Source organism: Onthophagus taurus, chromosome 2, assembly GCF_036711975.1.
Source record: "Onthophagus taurus isolate NC chromosome 2, IU_Otau_3.0, whole genome shotgun sequence".
Classification (NCBI taxonomy): Eukaryota; Metazoa; Arthropoda; class Insecta; order Coleoptera; family Scarabaeidae; genus Onthophagus; species Onthophagus taurus.
In genome coordinates this window covers 24,021,885-24,042,732 of record NC_091967.1, presented here as the reverse complement: position 1 = coordinate 24,042,732, position 20,848 = coordinate 24,021,885, and the positions used below count along the sequence as shown (strand labels likewise).

General features: G+C 35.3%; 1 protein-coding gene across 1 annotated transcript in view; it reads right to left on the bottom strand.

Annotated features, from left to right (window-relative positions):
* Positions 1-20,848, bottom strand: part of LOC111416387 (zinc finger protein 235-like) — a 166,867-nt gene that overhangs the window by 4,327 nt on the left and 141,692 nt on the right. The window contains exon 5 of the mRNA XM_071194540.1: positions 20,640-20,805. Coding sequence (XP_071050641.1) covers positions 20,640-20,805 — 166 coding nt within the window. The remainder of the gene's footprint in view (positions 1-20,639; positions 20,806-20,848) is intronic.

The following is a 20,848-nucleotide window of genomic DNA, read 5'->3' as shown; positions in this document are numbered from 1 at the left end:
ATTTCAAAATTTAGTAATTACTAATCTAATCACGTACGACTATTGAAATGATGACACTTTCGATTGAGATATAAAACATTAAAATCCGTCAAACCGTTCTCTAATTATAGTCGATTTAGTTTAAATTACATAATTTTTTTATATTGGGGGTTAAACATTGAAATTCGATTAGTGCGTCTTATTTTAGTAAAATGACGTAAGTTTTATTTGAAATGTTTCGAGAAAACGAGTAATTTTTTTATTGAAAGGTTGAGTTTTAAAACCAAAAAACGATTTAAAACCGCTTCGGCTCGTCGTGTCTACATTTTTTGTTTATTCACCTCCAATATTCCTTCTTCCCACAATAAATTAAGGAGGGGATGTTTGGAAGATGATTCGCTAATAACGCATTTTAGTTGATATGCGGGCATTTAAGGGTGATAAAGTAGTTTAGAAAAATAAAACTTATTACTTGAATTAAGTGATAAATGCGTGCTATATTTATGTTAAGTGTTAGGTGATATTAGTGATATGATATAGGACATCATGGGATTACTATTTTATGGATGTTAAAAGGTATGGTATTAATTCATTTTTTTTTGTCACAATAAATTAATTTATCTTTTCTTTCTAGCTGAACTTCGAAGTAAAATCCAAGGGACACAACATCCATTCGGTGAGTCGTTTTCAATTTTATTTAAGCTAAATAAAAACATATCGGGAAAATTCGCGATTTGAACGGTGTAATTTTGCCAGATAATAACCGTTTGAACGCTACTCATTGGATTTGTGCTTGAAAAACGGTACCATTCAATAAATTTTTGTATTTTGTGCTTGAAAAATTATAAAGTTTTAATTATCAACATTGTTAAAACATGAAATAATTTGAAATTGAGTGTAAACCACTCCAAATAATACTAGTATAATCTAATGATTTCTTTGGGAATTTTTCGCTGCTAAATTATATGGTATTTCAATTTAATCTTTTGCATTTGTTTTCATGATATATTTATTTATTTAAAAAGAATTGTTTATAGAAAATAATCTTTGCATTGTCCCTCAACCAAGTTGGTGCGTGGATTGTCTAAGTTGTTGGTTGACACAATATCTATCCTTGAAATGATTTGAAACCGAAAAATCAAATGATGTTCTTTTCTATATATGTACTTATGATTATCGAACTAGAACTAAGCAAAAAAAAGCATTATTGGCAAAATGGCGCCTAGTCAAATTAAGATAATCGATTTTGTTCTTCAAATCGATAAGTTTATACAAAAAAAAAACATGTATATATCGTATCAGTTTCTCTGTAGGTTATACGATAGAAAGATGCTATTTGAAAGTGCAGTTCAAATTTCAAGGCAATCGAACGAGGTAGGTTTTTAGGTTTTTTAATCGTGTTAACCACATGTAAAAAGGAAGTTTCGAGAAAAATGCACTTACAGTTTCATGTAATACAATGTTATTCGTGTATACGGCTTGTTAATTTAATGTTTATAACTTCTAGATTCAGCCAGACGCAAGCTTTTCATTAGAGATATATAACAAAATTAATTTTTTCGTATTGGGAGCTAGACTTCCAGTCGGTAGGTACTTGGAGTCGTTTAAATAACCATACGTAGGTAATTAGTAAATTTTGAAATCGGGCATTTCCGCCTTCGCATTCATTGTAGATCATACTTTCGATCGAGATGTTGATGACTAAAATTGGTCAATTAACAAAGGAGATAATTTACTTATTTGATTAATTAATTAAATCGTTAAATATTTCGAATCGGGCATTTCGACATAGTTATTCAGCCAGACACAAACTTTCGATTGAGATATAAAACATTAAAATCCGTCAAACTGTTCTCTAATTATAGTCGATTTAGTTTGAATTTAATTTTTTTATATTGGGGGCTAGACTTTCAGGCGTTTACAAGTGCATAAACAACGAGCTGAACACACGGGTAATTAATAAATAAAACTATGACGAATCGAATGACGTGTAGATCTTGATCATCGGGTACATCGTTTTCGAGTTATCATCACTTAAAAAAGGTCATTTTTCTGTTATTTTCGTGTACCTTCGCATTATTTTGGCGTTTTAGCGGAATTCGAAAGAGATTTCGAATCGGGCATTTCCACTTTAGGCCAAAGATGCTTTCGATTGAGACATTGTTTATCGAAATCGGTTGACTGGTTCTCTCCTGATAATCAAACTACTATACATGTAAAATCCTATCTAACTTTCTCAACGATTCTAATGATATACCACTTGACATGGATTTTATTAATAAATAAATTATAGCCATTTATTCTTTTAATTTGCAAACTGTTCAGGTAGTATGCTATGGAAACAATTGACAATGTTTTCGTACCGATAGCTTGTTATGTGGTGGTGCCCCATCATGTTGAAACCATTTAAGCAAATGACGTATCTGCAGGAACAATTCATCTAACATATTATCGAACTCGTTCTGTAGAAAGTGAAGATAACGATCTCCGTTTAACGTATCATAAAAAATGTACGGACCAAGAATTCTTGAATAAATGACACCGTACCAAACATTAAATCCAAACTTAACTTGAGGTCTCCTCTCTTGAACATGGTGCCGATTTTCCTGCATCCATAAATGTTGATTATGTCTATTAAACATGCCGCAATTTGTAAATCGTGTTTCATCTGTCCACAAAACATTAATCCAAGCTTCATATGATCAGCTTCATACATGTCAATAAACCACGAAAATATTCTATCCGCTTATTGTAGTCATCTGGGTAAGTGTTTCTGAAACTGCCATTTTATATGAATGAAATCTATGCTTTTTTAGCTCTCTTACGACAGAACGTTGCGACGTGCTTGCTTCAGATGCAACTTGTGTTGAAACCGATGCATCTTGATGGATTCGTGCTAATACATTTACTTCTGTTTAGAGGTAACAAAGGTTTTTTTTGAGCTTTGCACTTTTACTGGTTAGTAAAAAATCTTGTATTAAATATAATACGTCTCTTTATTTACATGTTTCGCCTATCCTAGCAGGCATCTTCAGAAAAAAGAGTAAGGTACAAGTTGAAAATAAAATTTTTGAATAGCGGAAACTATTATATTGTTGAACTAATGGAAAAATTCTGTTTAAAAATCACAAATGGGTAGTTTTTGGAGATAAAACATTCTTTACAATTTGTCATGGTAAGGTGACAATCTGTACTTCAACTTGTACCTTACTCTTTATTCTGAAGATGCCTGCTAGGACAGGCGAAACATGTAAATAAAGAGACGACAAGATTTTTTACTAACCAGTAAAAGTGCAAACCTCACAAAAAACCTTTGTTACCTCCAAATTAAAAAACTGGTTAATAATGGACTACAACATCAACTTCGACTACATTTACTTCTGTCTTGCATCCTTAGTTGGTTTACAGAAAGAACCATACTCGCCCAACTTATCAGCCTCTTAAAAGTAGGTAGAGAAGGCTGGCGATGATCAAAATATTGTTCAAAATACTGATCTGAAGCTTGTATTGCATTTTTATAGCATAAAATATAACACTCAATGATATCACGCTTTTCTTGATTAGAAAAATTCATACTGATTATAATTTACAAAATCTCAATCAATGTTAATTAGAAACTAAACGAAACATACGTTTGCCTTGAGCTGTCACAACACACCAAACGTATCTATCAACTGTTTCCATAGCATACTACCGGTACAGATTGTCAATTAATAGAATCAATGGCTAGTAGTCATGGCCAACTATGGTTTACATTAGAAATATCACAAGTTTGTGTTATAACTCAAAAATTATTGCTTAAATAAAAAAAACAGTTAGACTGCTTTATTAAACATGTAATACCCTACAAATTTTTCCTTTATACATTTTTCCTAAAATCAATAATAACGGAGCCATAGGTATCGAACAATATAACAAAAATACGGTTTTTTCGAGATATCTAGTTAGCCATGCATTTTACCCAAAAAATAAAAAGCTCATTAAATTGAGTTCATGAAACTGCAATTCTTTTATTATTTAATCGTCTCTCTATCTCCGCTAGTTTTCGAGATCACCATACTAAACATGGAAAAAAACTCACCCTGTATGTATAATCATGAAACAATAATTGAAAGCAAATCTGTATTATTAGAAAACTGTTGTCTTTTACTATTCCCTTGAATGTGAATACACTCAAGAAATATTACACTCCCATATCCATATACCCATTCTTCCCATATCTAGAAGTAGGCTATTAAAGTTATTTAACCCCTCATCAAATTCTTGATTTTGAGGTTCTGATTGTCTTGATACAGGAAAGTCATCACTGTTGTTAATAGCGAAAATGCCATTGATCTATGATGGTGTCTATGATGATGTTGAATACGTAATGAATTTTTTGGAATAATTGAACTCTGAGGGTAGGTAACACCATATTTGTATCTGTTCCGTCTTAGGTGGAAATGAAATAGATCTAAATTTATGCTATCATTTACTTATAAATATCTATTTACAAATATGGTGTATCAATTGATAAAGAAAATGATGCCAATAAATGTTTAACAATAATTGGCACAAATGTTCTAAGGAGCACCAGCAAAAAACTGGTACCGCAGATAATACTATAAGCTACGAATTATCTGATGGTGGAGACGATAAATGATGTCCAAAAAATATTGAAAGACAAAGAAAATAAGAATAATAAAATTCGCAAAAATGGCAAGCACAATACTTCAACAAGAAGTATTTCCAATTCTATTAATGAAAATATGTATCTTTTAAAAGTGCCCACCATTTTTGTGCCACGCCAAATAAACTATAACAGTATTAAATGTTATAAGTACGAAGGCTTTCACGGCCGACTAAAACTAGAACTAACACTAGAAACTTTCGGGTTTTGCCGTGCGTCTTTTAAGAAAAAGTTTGACGTTTCGGATGCCATGTTGCAACCTTCTTCAGAAACTGGTTCGAAGTGACCAGACATAGAACTGACCTACTTCGTTGCTGTTATTTATCTCCTATAATGTAGTCCATATTGTTGAGTTGGTGATAAAATTCAACGAAAAGTTGTGGGTACTAGTGTATGTGAAAAACTTTGACTAGTCTATATATTATACATTTTGATAATTTCTTCAACACAATGATACTGAAGCGTACAATTTAATCATACAACATAATGCATTGGTACAATAAGACCAGATCGAATGCGTAACGTTGTATAGAATCATTTTATTAACACATTGGCTGCCACGTGATGACGTCATATATGAATAACAATTAGCAATAACAATGTGTTAAAGGTAGTAGAGAATCAATACATGGTTTGCTAAACTAAAGTTACTCAATTTTATAAGAAAAATTAGTTAGTCTGCGGTGTATAAAATAAAGAACGGGTTATAATATACTACCCTCTAGCACGCATGCCTGCCACAGTTTCAGTTTTTTCACATTCTTTTCAAGTCAGAGTAAGCATCATTATATTCTATAGATCATGAAATAGCGTTCAGATAAATACAATTCTAAGTTTTTTGAATATTCGAGAGGAAGAAGCATTTAAAGCTTGTGGTTTAACCTCTCGTGCTATAATTTATCGAAGGTTTACGCCACATCCAGAAATATCGCTGAGCAAACCTTCATTTTTTTAGCGACTTTTCAATGGTATGAGTAATTCTGTGAATCTGATGATATATTCTTTGTCGATGTGTAATATTATTCTTTTTACCAACCGATTATAAACCAGGAGGATAATATTGGTGTTGATTTACTTTATGATTTCAAATGGAGAGGCGGGTGGCAGAAGTCTGCTTTCCTGTTCAATGATGTCTGACAGTGGGCCAGCTTGAAATATCTTTTCCAAATAGTCTGCAAATTTTGAGCCTTTTACTGTTAATTATCTCCTATAATGTAGTCCATATTGTTAAGATGGTGATAAAATTCAACGAAAAGTTGTGGGTACTAGTGTATGTGAAAAACTTTGACTAGTCTACATATTATACATTTTGATAATTTCTTCAACTTAATGATACTGAAGCGTACATTTCAATCATACAACATAATGCATTGGCACAATAAGACCAGATCGAATACATAACGTTGTATAGAATGATTTTATTAACATATTGGCTGCCACGTGATGACGTCATGAATGACATTCATATATGAATGACGTGGTAGCCAATTTGTTAGAGGTAATAGAGAATCTATACATGGTTTGTTCAACTAGTTACTCAATTTTATAAGAAAAATAATACTATTTCTTAGCTAATATAAAATAATCTATAATCATGAAACAAATGGTTAATTTTCTACCAGCACGATTACAATACTTTCTTTTTTATGTATTTCGTATACAGGGTGTCCAATTAGTGCGATATCGGACGATATCTCCTTACAGGGTGTCGCTAGAAGAAAATGTTTATATATAAAGTTATTTGGTGCTCGAAGGTGCATAACCTAAAAATATTTTTGTTTATACAGGGTGTTGCAAAAGCAAGGTAACTCAAGGTACAACTTCGTAAATTTAAATGGAACACCCCATATTTTATTACATTTTTGAATTACCCTTAAAATTCGACATACTTTTTGTTAAGCATTACCTATACCAAAATTTTACATTTTGTGAAAAAATCTCCGTCTGCACGTGTCTATAAAAGAAATCATACTCAATTTATTTAAGACCCTACAAAGCAAATCTTTTGTAGATTATTAATGCATAGTTACAGTAACTTCATGCCCCTATAAAAATCTGGTAACCTTCTACAGGGTGTTCGTAATATTGTACTCAATACCAGAAACTTGAAATAGCTATATCTCATTTTTTTTAAATGGAATGCCTCAATTTTTTTATCTTAAATTATTCGCCAAGTAATAAGGTTTCTTTTTTATAAAGCTTTATATATAAACATTTTCTTCTAGCGACACCCTGTAAGGAGATATCGTCCGATATCGCACTAATTGGACACCCGGTATATTTTATAAAGCAATTTAATTGATTTGTATGTATTCTTAAAACTGTTTCGCACATTTAATAATCTAGAATCTCTTAAAGATTATTATTTATCGATCCTAGATAATTTTACCGGGAGCTGTTGGTGTCTTCTGGTTTTAATCTAAGTTGGGGCGAGTTGAGGTCGCGGTATCCAAGATTGACCGCCACTAGGACGTTTAGATTACGGCCCTCGCCGTATAATTACTTGCGGACAGTAGTCCGATACGAGCGGCGGGCAGGGCAGTAATCACGGGCGGGAGCGTCCCGGCCGCATACCGCCGCGGGGCCTTCGGGGACCCCGCTGCTACCGTCCCGGTCGCCGAGCCGCCGCCCCTTCACCGCAGTCGCACCGCGCCGCTCCCGTACTCAATTAATGCGCTGCCAACGCCAGTTACTGAGCGTCCGGGCAAAATGAGGACGTTCAAAGAACAGGACCCAACCGGCTCTGATTTCCTTCTGACGGCCAAATGCCCATCGCATCTACGTTGTACGAGGTGCGGTAATGCGCGGTTAGGTAAATATACACGAAGGAGCACTGTCTGTTTCGCTGCCTCCGACCAAGAATGCGAGCTAGTAATGATAGCTTTTGTTGCGGAAGGATTGACCGCGTTAGTTTGCGCATTCCATATCATATCAACCGTAAAACTCAAATAAATGTAATCCAATTGTTATACTCTAACAACTTTTACATTTTACTATTCAAATAAAGAACAATCTCGTTTAATTTGATTTAATACAACATTACTTTCATCAAAACATAATCATGTGCATCGGACTTTAAGGCTTTGCCATACCGAACAGGTTCTTGAAGTCAGGTTCAAAAGGGCCTGAGGCGTTGTAGCACGAATACACACACACAAGCATACGGAGAAGAGGCTCGTATATATTACGTGGGTATTTTACATACTAGTAGCACTCTCCGGTATTAATATATCATTATTTTCCGAGGGCAATCGGAGGGGCCGCGGATACAACCGGGTCGCCAGAGCCCATTCGGACCCGACCCGAACGGCGATTAAACGGTAGCTAATGGAGAGACCGTCTCCTCTATCTCCTCTATTAACTCCCTGAGATTCGAAGGGCGTCCGTCGCGGGCTACCGCCTTGATTGCGGTCATTATTCATTATCGGACGGCGAATCGTGTTGGACGGGCTTGGAACATGACTATTATACCGTAATCTCGCGAAGGGATCTCGAAACTGGGAGTAATTAGAAGTCGTTTAGGTCTGTGTGGAGGAGGTTAGGATAAGAAGTTTTTCTATTACTTTATCTATACCACCTGTTACCATTCACTTCATTTTGAAGCAAATTTTTCAATAACCACACATTTTAGTACTATCCTGGTGGAAACAATGTGATCATTACAATATAAGTTGTCAGATGTAATAGAAAGATGAGTAGTAAAGAGGGTGGAGATTCTTGAAGAACTGGTATTCATGTAAGTTGCGCTTTTAAAGAAGAAAAACGAGTAGACGAGCGGCGGCGGTGAGGGACAGAAGAGGGGCAGACCGATATTAGCGGGCCTACGTGCGGTGTCTATAATGATATATGCGGGGCATTAAGAATGCGCAGAGGCGGTAGCAAGATGGCGCGCCGCCGCTCGAGGCGCTACCGAGACACTACCACTCACAGGACCTGGTCCTCTTCGTCTTGTTGCCTTCTTCTTCATCGGTATAGCCAACTTGAGTGAGTCTCCGTCCGGTCAAGATCAATTTTAATAAAGTATCACACCAACATTCTAAACATACTCAAATAACTAACCATACTGGAAAGTGTAAGGGGGATAATTTTTGATTGGAAGATAAAATGCAACGCTTGATGAAGAATAGAAAAACATGACTTAAATTTTATCTATAAAGAATTAATTGGGTGAACTAAAATGAATTGATTAATAAATATAAATTGATTAATAAATTGAAATACCAACGACAATGATACTTTTAACGTTTAACAAATGTTTAAAGGGAATAAAAAATCTTTTATAGTTCTTAGCAATGTGATTACTTTATGCAAATTGCACTATGAATCCTTTCCATAGTTTGTCTTCACATACTCGTTTCAATATTCATCCTCCAGTATGAATCGATACAATCATTTTAACTCAATAAGTGGGCAATGCATATGAGGCTTCATTTAGCTCGGCACTGGAAAAATCTCTTGCAGTCATATAATGATCTATTTAATTTTTAGATCTTATCATTATATCAGCTGTGTTGTATGTAATAGTTCGAACCTGCATTAATGGAAGTAGTTTGTCATAGGATACAATATCATATTCGGTATCGTACACGGGTTGGGTTGGGTTGGGTTGGGTATATTGTAAATTTGGGTGAGATTCAAGGGGCATGTTTGTAGATCAGGATGCTGGACGAGAAGTAATCTAAAGTTATTTATAACTGCACAAAATAGCTTCTGTCTGTTGATTCATGTTACATGTAACGTGATATGACACAATTTTCGTGAAACTGGATAACTGGGAAACTGGAAACTCGATTAGAAGACTTCAGTACAATCTTTCCAGAATTCTTCTTTGGAAAAATTTTAATCTTGATAATACTGCTTTGACGATCATTCACAACCTATCTAATTTTATTGGACAAATGGATTTAAACAAATTTGGCAAGAAACATGAGATGAAAGTGTACAACATTGCTTTTGGAGCAATAGCATTTCAGTAACTATGGTGCTATGATGCCATAGTGATGCTACAATAGTATATGTATTAACATGTGTTATTTATTGAAATATTTTCATGGATTCGTAAAAAGTATATCCGAAGTATATCGCAGTTCTACGTCTAGTGTTAGTTCTTGTATATCGTAGTTCAAGTCAGCAATTTTCCTAATTTTTGATGTCCACGATCTTCACATTTCAATCTTATCATCTTGAAGTATGATATTATAGTAAATTATAGCGTATTGCTTTTAAAACAACTTCTATATACCAATAAAAACTAAAAATTTGCTAAATTTGTTGGAAAATCCGAATCAAAATTTTTTTTATGAGCACTAAAACTATCCTAAATAAATCAGTAGCATGTTTCAAGAAATAATAGCCGTCTGAACATTTCTCAGTAAAGAATTATGATAAGATGATATTATGATACTAATAATGGTTATATGATTTACACTGACTATTAAAATAGATGCTATTTTTCAAAATGGGTTGGTTCATTCGAAAGAGGACACTTTTATTAACACTTTGGGAAATTTTCATACTCATATTCGAAGAACTGGATTTTATACGAATTTTTAAAACTTAATCGGCGAAAATTCTAAAATTCGAAAAAATTGTAGATTATTTCAAAAATTTATTTCTCAAAAACTAAAAGTGATTTTTCAAAACGGCTTCTTGCATTAAAAAGAGGATACTTTAATTAATAATTGGTGATATTTCCACAAGGATACTTCAAGAAATTAAATTTTATAGCGAATTTTGAAAATTATCGATCAATATTGCAGCATCGAAAATTTTATCAAAAGTTCAAATATTGTTTTCTCAAAAAGTAAAAGTTATTTTTCAAAACGGGTTAGTTGATTGGAAAGAGGACACTTTTATTAACACTTCGGGAAATTTTCATACTCATATTCCAAGAACTGGATTTTATACAAATTTTTAAAACTTAATCGGCGAAAATTGCAAAATTCAAAAAAAATAGTCGATTATTTCATAAATTTATTTCTCAAGAACTGAAAGTAATTTTTCAACACGGCTTGTTGCATTAGAAAGAGGATATTTTAATTAATAATTGGTGATATTTCCACAAGGATCCTTCAAGAAATTAATTTTATAGCGAATTTTGAAAATTATCGATGAAAATTGCTACATCGAAAACTTTATCAAACCTTCAAATATTGTTTTCTCAAAAAGTAAAGGTTATTTTTCAAAATGGGTTGGTTCATTAAAAAGAGGACACTTTTATTAACACTTTGGGAAATTTTTATACTCATATTCCAAGAACTGGATTGTATACAAATTTTTAAAACTCAATCGGCGAAAATTGCAAAATTCAAAAAAAATGGTCGATTATTTCATAAATTTATTTCTCAAGAACTAAAAGTGATTTTTGAAAACGGCTTTTTGCATTAAAAAGAGGATACTTTAATTAACAGTCTAAAGTGATAACGGCGACAGTTCTGTTAGTAATGAATGTGATGATGAATTACAAGTGAAGAGAAAAAAGCTAGACGAAGCTGCAACAAGAGATTTTATATATCCTATTGGGACTGTTACAATGAAGTTGCTAATGATAAATAAAGTTGTATTCAATGAAAAAAGTCCTATTGGGGTTGAACTTGATTACTATCTACATTGTCCAACACCTAAAAGATACTAATTCCTGTGAATGGTGAAGTACTAAGTAATAGGTTGCCGGATATCCGTTCCACCACTAATCACGATGATTACTACATCCTGTGGTTGATTCGTAACATGTTTTACACCGAATGGTGGATTATTATTTATTCCCGTGGATTATTCTTATATCCAGCTGTTAGACACAGTATCCAGTTCCAGTATCTAAAAGTTAGATACAGTTTTCAAGAAACTAAATCCATCTAGTGATTATTTCCAATTATAATAAGTGCAGTTCTGTCACCTTCAGCATTCCTAATGATTGATTTTTTAATACAAAAGTTAGATGCAGTTCCATAGTGTTTTGAAACGAAGTTTAACCATTGGCGCTAATATCTAATAAATGATTCTAACATCGATTCTAATATCCAGTAGATTATTCCAGTACACAGTTGCTAGGTGCAGTAATCATAGTGATTAATTCCAGTATTTCAAAGTTAGATACAGATTACATCCAGAATCTAGTGATTAATTTTAGTAACTGTAGAATTCATGATGATTAATTGCAGTATCTCGAAGTTAGATACAGCTTTCCTATTGCTTTGAATCAAAATCCAACAGTTAATCTCACTACCAGGAAGATAATTCCAATATATAGTTATATCGTACAGTATCTACAATAATTGATTTCAGTATTCAGAAATTAGATACACTTTTCAAAGAGATTAAATAAAAAAGATAGTTTCAAGTATCTTTTGCATGATTCCAATATTCAGTTGTAGGGCGCAGCAAAATTGGTGCAGAATTCATACAGATTGAATCCATTCTCTTGAAATAAGTCACAATTTCTATAGCGCTCAGAACCAAAACTTACTTGTTAGCTCTAGTATCTAATAGATGATTCCAGATTCAGTCAAGATAGATGCAGTTTCCGTAACATTTAGAACCAAAATCTCGTTGTTAGTTGCAGTGTCTACAAGATAAGTGCGGTATTCAGTTGTTTGATTCTGTATCTATTGCGATTCGTTCCAGTATCAAGAAGCTAGATATAGTTTTCATGCAAGACACAATGTAATGATTGATTCCAGCATCCAGATTTCAATACCTTTATAGCGATTTATTCCAATATGCCAAAAGTAGATGCAGTTGTAGTATCCAATGGGTGAGTTCGTTATATAGTTGTTGGGTGCAATAAAACATGATAACATTCCCCAAAGCTATCATCTTCACAACAATGCCTTTATATTCGTTACTATTTGCAACTTTAATTGTTCTAAACATTTGTCACATTATTTGTCTCTGCCTTTACAAGAAAGAAACTCCCTACATGCTATAATCAATGAACTAATGGCACCGATAGATAAAAAACGACATTCCCAGAAAACGTTTGAAGATTTCAAAGGTGAGCAAGCTGTATAACGGATTTCATAACTAATAATAAAGTTGATTTTAACTTAATTCCTTTACATTCTCAAGTTTTACATTAGAAACACACAGAGGTAATTATTTTGAGGCAAAATTAATATTTTTTGTTCTGTAAGACTCTTTAATTTTTAAGATAGTTTACGTTTGATACCAATACGACTTTTCAATCGGTTCAAATTTGTTGTCGTTCTGCCAACAAAAATTGAGAATTTTTACTATCCTCCATTGCCTTTAATTTGGCATAAAATCTAAACCACGCTGAGTTAATTCCATGAGAAGTACGTAGACGAAGATGATTCAATATTTGACCTCTGCATCATGATGTTCTTCTTTTGGTTATTTCTTTTATTTTGTAGTAGTTAAGGTAAACTAAGGAATGTAAGCAGAAGTTTCTGAATGTTATTAACATTTAGTTTCAAGGTGTTGCCCAAAATCATTCCACAGTTTTTATCATAATTATTTCAACATCAAGATAAATTTAATTTTTGGACATTAGCACAAATTATGTGACATAATACATTTAATAGAGTTTGATGACATACCACATCTTTAATCAATCTGGTAATGGATGGTTGATTTTGATTACAATAATTATTGCTTATTGAATAATTTAGTGGGGGCTTTTTAATAAAAATAAATGAAGTAAATACAAAGATTTTTTTATAATAAAGATGCTAAGATAACATCGATTTTTAAAATTTAAATATCTTATTTAGAAAATGAGAAAATAAGCTATAATCGTGAAGATATCTACTTGCATTGAGAAGGAAGAAAATAATTGATGACAAAGGGTCAATTGAGGAACAATGTGCTGATCGATTTAATTCGTAATATCAGTGAATCTTGGCTACTTGGTTGCATTCCGTCAAGGATCATTTCTCCACCAGTTTGCACGCAGCGTACGCTTCACCCTTTTTAATCTCTTTCTTGAATTGAATTGCCACCCAGCAGATTGGATATCGATATCAAACGATCGGTAGCGATCTAAACACACGTTGTGGAGACCCATTGGCGAGAGCCGGTAATGAGAGAAGGCTGAGTTCTTGTCGCAGTCTCTGGCTCCCGAACCGTAATCACACAGGATCCTCATCACAGGGCCCCGATGCCGTTGGCGAAGGGGCGGATCCCCGCGATAATTAAACCGAACGGGGGCCCTGGGATACCAGAGGGGCGCGTACGTAACGAGCGGTCGCCGTGCCGCGTTCCGGTAAAAATTAAATTTAAATTAAAATTACCTGGCTTCTCCGATGGACCCACGAATCTTCGACGCTTTCATTATGAGACCGGAGCGAAGTCCGGTGGAAGAAGCTCCCGCCTCGGACTTACCCAGGGGGTAGTAAATCTTTGGCCCGATTAATGGGTACGGCCATATACGTCGCCGGACGTCATAGCGTCGTATTGACCATTTTGCATAAATTATATTACGGATCGTTTTTTGTGGTGATTATACGGATTTGGTGTCGTTAAGATGGTGGGGAAGATCAACCAATGGTTACCTCAGAGATATGCATTGTGATAACGTTGGACGTTATTATATTGAATATCCCTAAATTTGCAACGCTTCAATTTTTGGGCAGTTATAACTACCTCAGAGGAATTTTACTGCATTTATGAAATTTTTAGAAAGTTTTGATGTAAAAAAATTAAATCGCATATCCAAGTACTAATTCCAACCAAGATTATTAATATTACATTCCAACATAATAAAACAGGGTAATATATCATATTAAAATTCTACAATCGCTTTAAAGCAAATATTATGCAGATTTCAAGCGATTATCTCATACCTGTACGCAATTCCTGTTTTACGTTCAAAAATAACATCAAAGCCCTTTAAGGCGGTTCAAAAAACGTTGCAGCACCCGTTAATTTCGCGATATAAAAACGAGGCATAACCTTCCCCGCGTGCCGGAAATTGCAGTCGAGTTCTTTAAAGAGAATCCTGATAAGGAGTCCGAAGATATGCAGATCGCAGCTCTTGTCCGATATGTAACCGTCAATTTGCCTTGCGCGGTGTCGGTCTTAAACGCAATTGTTCCCTCGGGCGTTCCCATATGAGCAAGTATGTGCAAGATTCGAATTGATAAGAATATGGCGGGACAATTATTATAATTTTTCGTGATTTAATTTCAGTTAGCAAATCTTTGATATAATTCACGTCTCTCAAGACGGCTAAACCCGAATGATTCTAGTTCTAGGTCTAGTATTAGTTCTAGTTTTAAATGTTGTTTAGATTGTGGTGTATTTTTATTGAAAGAAAAGTAGAACTAACACTAGATCTAGAACCAGAAACATTCGGGTTTAGCCGTACATCTTTTAAGACGGCTAAACCTGAATGTTGCTAGTCCGATAATGTCTAGTTCTAGGTCTAGTGTTAGTTCTAGCTTTACATTAACGCTATCACTAGAACTAACACAAGACCTAGAACTAGAATCATTCAGGTTTAGCCGTCTTGAGAGACGTGCGGCTAAACCCGAATGATTCTGGTTCTAGGTCTTGTGTTAGTTCTAGTTTTAAATGCTGTTTAGCGTTAGATTGTGGTATATTTTTATTGAACGAAGGGTAGAACTAACATTAGACCTAGAACCAGAAACATTTGAGTTTAGCCATAAGTCTCTTAAAACGGCTAAACCCTAATGTTTCTAGTTCTAGGTCTAGTGTTAGATTGTGGTATATTTTTATTGAAAGAAAAGTAGAACTAACACTAGACCTAGAACCAGAAATATTCGGGTTTAGCCGTGCGTCTCTTAAGACGGCTAAACCTGAATGTTTCTAGTTTTAGGTCTAATGTTAGTTCTAGTGACAGTAGGTAGCGTTAGTTAGCATAAGATATGCGATCACTATGTTGCATATTTTTATTGCACTATCACTAGAACTAACACAAGACCTAGAACTAGAATCATTCGGGTTTATCCGTCTTGAGAGACGTGTGAGAGGCGTTCAAATACCGTAGGAATGGAGTGCTTGTCACTAATCCACTCCACCCTAGCCAACATGCTTACCAGAAAGCAAAATCAACAATTACTGCTCTCCATGCTTTGACTAACTAATCACAATCCGCGGTAAATACAGGGTCCGGCAAAATGATCTCCCTTGGATTAATCATAGTGATTAATTCCAGTATTCCGAAGTTAGATACAGATTACATCCAAAATCTAGCGATTGATTTTAGTATCCAGTATATGATTTTAGTACCCATTTATTAAGTGCAGAATTCATAATAATTAATTGTAGTATCTCGAAGCTAGATACAGTTTTCTTATTACTTTGAATCAAAATCAAGAAGATGATTCCAATATGTAGTTATTGCGTACAGTATATACAGTGATTGGTTTCAGTATCCAGAAATTAGATACACTTTCAAGGAGATTAAAATCTAGTGATCGTTTCCAGTATCTTTTGTATGATTCCAATACTCATTTGTTGGGCGCAGCAAAGTTAGTGCTGAATTCATACAGATTGAATCCATTCTCTTGAAGTAAGACACAACTTCCATAGCGCTCAGAACCAAAACTTACTTGTTAGCACTAGTATCTAATAAATAATTCCAGATTGAGTCAATGATTGTAATGGCCATTTGTTGGGTGCAGTTTTCATAGCGAATCAATCCAGTATGTTAAAGACAGATGCAGTTTCCGTAACATTTAGAACCAAAATTTCGTTGTTAATTGTAGTGTGTACAACATAAGTGCGGTATTCAGTTGTTGGGTGCTGTATCTATTGAGATTCGTTCCAGTATCAAGAAGTTAGATATAGTTGTCATGCAAGACACAATGTAATGATTGATTCCAGCATCCAGATTGCAATACCCATTTCTTGGGTGCAGCATTTATAGCGATTTTTTCCAATATGCCAAATGTAGATGCAACCGTAGTATCCAATGAGTAAGTTCGTTATGTAGTTTTTGGGTGCAGTAGGTATTTATTGTGAATCGTTTCAGTCTTCAGAATTTAGAATATAGTTTTTATTCATATTCTAGTGAAACTTGCTACAATGCAGTTGCAACATTGCATTAATATTGGTAGTGAGTAAACAGCGAGTAGGGAATTAGTTGACTTACTAGGAAATACTATCTAAGAGGTTTTAATTCAACAGGTATTTGCCGTTTTAATACAAATGTTTTTAATGACTATGATTGTTTATCTTCTGCAGAAATAAACAGAACGGGAACTTGTCACTAATCCACTCCATCCTAGCCAACATGCTTACCAGAAAGCAAAATCAACAATTACTGCTCTCCATGCTTTGACTAATACTTTACAGGAGGCAATTGCAACCAAAGAGATAGCCCTATGTGTTTTCATAGACATAGAGGGTGCTTTTAATAATACCTCGTATGAATCCATAGGGAAGGCTCTAATCGTAAAAGATATACATCCATCAACAATCAAATGGTGTATCGCCATGTTGAAAAGTCGGCAGATCACAGCCGAGTCGTTGATTATAAAGGCGCTAAGACGATGTTCCTAAGGGGGAGTGCTATCACCTCTACTATGGTGCCTGGTAGTTGATGACATGATGAACACCCTAACAAAAAATGGATTCAAGATTCAGGGGTATTCTGATGACCTGGTAATCTCCCACATTTTGCAACGCCACTGTGCCCGAATTACTGAAAAATGGGGGAGGTTTGCGTATTTGGTTGGTAGTTTACGCCTTGTCATTTGTCATGTTGTCATGAACAGTCATGAATTGGACGGGCGAGCATCGTGTCTTCATTATCGAAACATTTATTAAAAAAACGAATCAGCGCAAACAACTTTGCGTACTCACTTCGAGCTACGTAGACATGATCCGGTTCTAAATCGCAAAACAATACTATTGTGGGTTTCAAATTTTAGAGCCACAGGTTCAGTCTTAAAAAAAGTCAACTGGTAGACCCAGAAGTGTCGGACATCTGAAAATGTTGCAGCTGTAAGAGAAGCACTTGAACGATCTCCTACCCGTTCAGCTGCTAAACATGCCTCTGCTTTGCGTTTGTCAGATCGTTCTGTGAGAAGAATTTTACACGCCTATCTGAAATTCCACCCATACAAAATGATGATTGTACTTAGTTCCAACGATTTTCTTCAAAACGTCCCACAATATGCTCTTTTGATAACAAGTGACGAAGCTCATTTCCATTTGTCTGGCTGTGTGAACAAGCAGAATTTTTGCTATTGGGTACCAGAAAATCCGCAGCAGCTCCATGAAAGGCTACTTTACAGCCCACTCGGTAACACGTGAGCTGTGTTTGGTGTGCTGTTGGATATTTTGGCGTATGGGGTCCCTATTCTTTTTGAAGAGGGGGCCGTAATGGTTACCGTAACTGCCGATCGATATGTCGACATGCCACGCAATTTTATGGAACCAAAACTTAGAGAACTTGAACATTCAGATGTGTGGTTTCAACAGGATGGAGCTACGGCTCATACGGCAAGAAGGACAATGGATGTTTTAAGGGAAATGTTTCCAGGACACGTAATCTCGTTACGTGGGCACGTTGGGTGGCCGATCTTGCCCCATGCGACTTTTTCCTTGGGGCTACCTAAAAGCAAAGGTTTTTCAACACCATCCCCGAACCATTGACGAATTGAAAGCAGCAATACGCCAAGAAATTACAGGAATACCGCCTCAAATTACTACTCGAGTAATGGAAACTTTCAGAAATCAGTTTCGAATGTGTATCGTAAAAAAAAAATTTAAATAACATTTACAATGACGTTTTTATTAAAGATTAAAATGTGGGAGATCATTTTGCCGGACCCTGTATGATACAATCATAACTCAACTAATGCAGAAAGCCCTACTACTCATCAGTACTTGATGTAGAAGCAACGGGCTCAGCATCAATTGAAATAATATCGAAATATTCCCTTCACTCGGAGAAGGAAGCTACAAATAAAAGCACCCTCCATTGAACGCAGAACTATTAACCTCAAAACAGAAATTAAATACGTAGGGGTAATACTAGACAGTAAACTAAACTGGAACTCACACCACAAAGGAACTGGGATTTCAAACCAGGAATGGCTTATTGGGCCTACGTAGCAATAATCAGACCTATGGTCGCCTACGCCTCATTGGTTTGGTGGCCAAAAGCAACAATAGTTGGCACAAATCCAGCGGTTAGCATGTCTTAATATAACAGGTGCAATGAGATCTTGTCCGACCGCTGCTTTGGAAGCCCTGCTCGGTCTCACACCGCTCCATTTATATATACACAAGGAAGCAGCTTCAAGTGCCTTATCACTGAAAACAGTTTCTTCACTCAAGTTGATCCAGGGTAACCTCAGAGGACACCTCGAAATCCTCAAGGATCTATGTCTTAATCACCTAATTGAAATTAAAACGGACCTTATACCGACAGAATACAATTTCAACCAGCCGTATAAGGTCATGTTTAGATGCAGCGGTGATTGGGCGAAGGGTGAGCCTCAACTAAACAGAGGAGCCCTAGCCTGGTACACCGATGCTTCAAAAACAGTTAGATCCGGAGTAGGTATGGGCATCAGTGGACCAAATAGCCACATTAAACTGCCCCTCAGCTCTGACATAACAATTTTCCAAGCAGAAGTTCTTGCTATAAACTTCTGCGCCGTTTTAAACCTAAAGAAGGGAGAGAAAGGTGCATCCATAAACATTTTCACAGATAGTCGGGCCGCCTTAGAAGCAATTCAGGCCAACACGTGTGACTCCGCAGTGATTAGAGAGTGTACCAGCAATCTGAGAAAACTCGCTAAGGGTAATGATGTTACTCTATGGTGGGTTCCAGGTCATAGCAACATTGAGGGCAATGAGAAGGCGGACAAGCTGACCAGGGAGTCAGCGAACACGCCTTTCATTGGACCCCAACCTGGTTGTAGACTACAAAAAAGCCACCTAAATTAAATAATCAACAGTTGGGAGGTCTCAAAGCTAGCCTTACGCTGGAAAGAACTTCCAGGTCACAGACAAGCGAAGAGTATGATAACTCAAATACCACCTCTTCTACATTGGACAAACAGAGGATCAATCTTGTCGACTTTGTAACGACGAGTCAGAAACAGCGGAACATATACTGTGCAATTGCGTCGCCAGAGGTCGACTAAAACACAACATTTTTGGTAAAACTCTCTTGACACCTACCGACATAAAGGTTCAAGACTTCGGGGCAATACTAAAGTTCATCAAGGACCTACATTTGCCCTAAACTTTTGGAGGGCTAAAGTTACAATAGATCTTATAGGTCACGGTAACGGTAGTTTTCGGTCCAGTGTTAGGCCGGGTTTATACAGACGATTTAGCTGTAAATTTAAATTTAAAAATTTAGCTGTAAGAGTTAAATGTGTTGAAACCCCATGTATCGTTTATACAAAGCTGTAAGATTTAGCTGTAAACATAAAGTTGGTCAACTTTTCTAAATTTACAGCGTCACTCATGCGCAAGACGACCTCAATCAGCTGTATCTGGCTGTATCCAATGATCGGGCGATGTAAATAGCGCGTTCTAACCTAACCTCAACTGTTGTTTATTTCTGTGTCAACAAAATGAGTGAATTCGATGGAAAATTAATTAAAATTGTTGAGAACTACCGATATATTTATGATAAAAAATGTTCTGAACATAAAGATAACATATTGGTAGAAAATGACAACACAAAAACTAGTAATATTTTGTTTCTTGAGGTTGCGATTCTGTAAATCTTAAATTCTGTATAAATCAATTTTTTTCTTAAAGCTAAATAAAATCCTTAAATCTAAATCTTTAAATTTAAATTTACAGCTAAATTCTGTATAAACCCGGCATTAGTTCTAGTATTAATACAGAGTCTATTGACAAATTGTCTATCCAACAACAGGTAGTGAGTCGTTATGCATCGAAATCCTAAGAGAAACACGGGTGTTTTATCCGTAAATATACATTATAATCTCACCTACTATAGTGAAAATAACTTTACTTTTAAGTTTATCAGATTGATTTTGTGCGCGATTTTTTCCAAATCTTTTGTACTTACCGGTATGTAAGAAGAGGTGATTCTTTAAGTTTGTGTGTTTTGAGAATCCTCTGGAGCAAATATGGCATTTGAACGGCCACGATCCTGAGTGAACGTACATGTGTGATCTTAAATCTCCTGGGGTTGGGAACGATTTGCTGCATAAATTACATTTGTGGGGTTTATCCTGAAAAATAAGAGAAAATATTAAAAATTACAAATTTAGTATG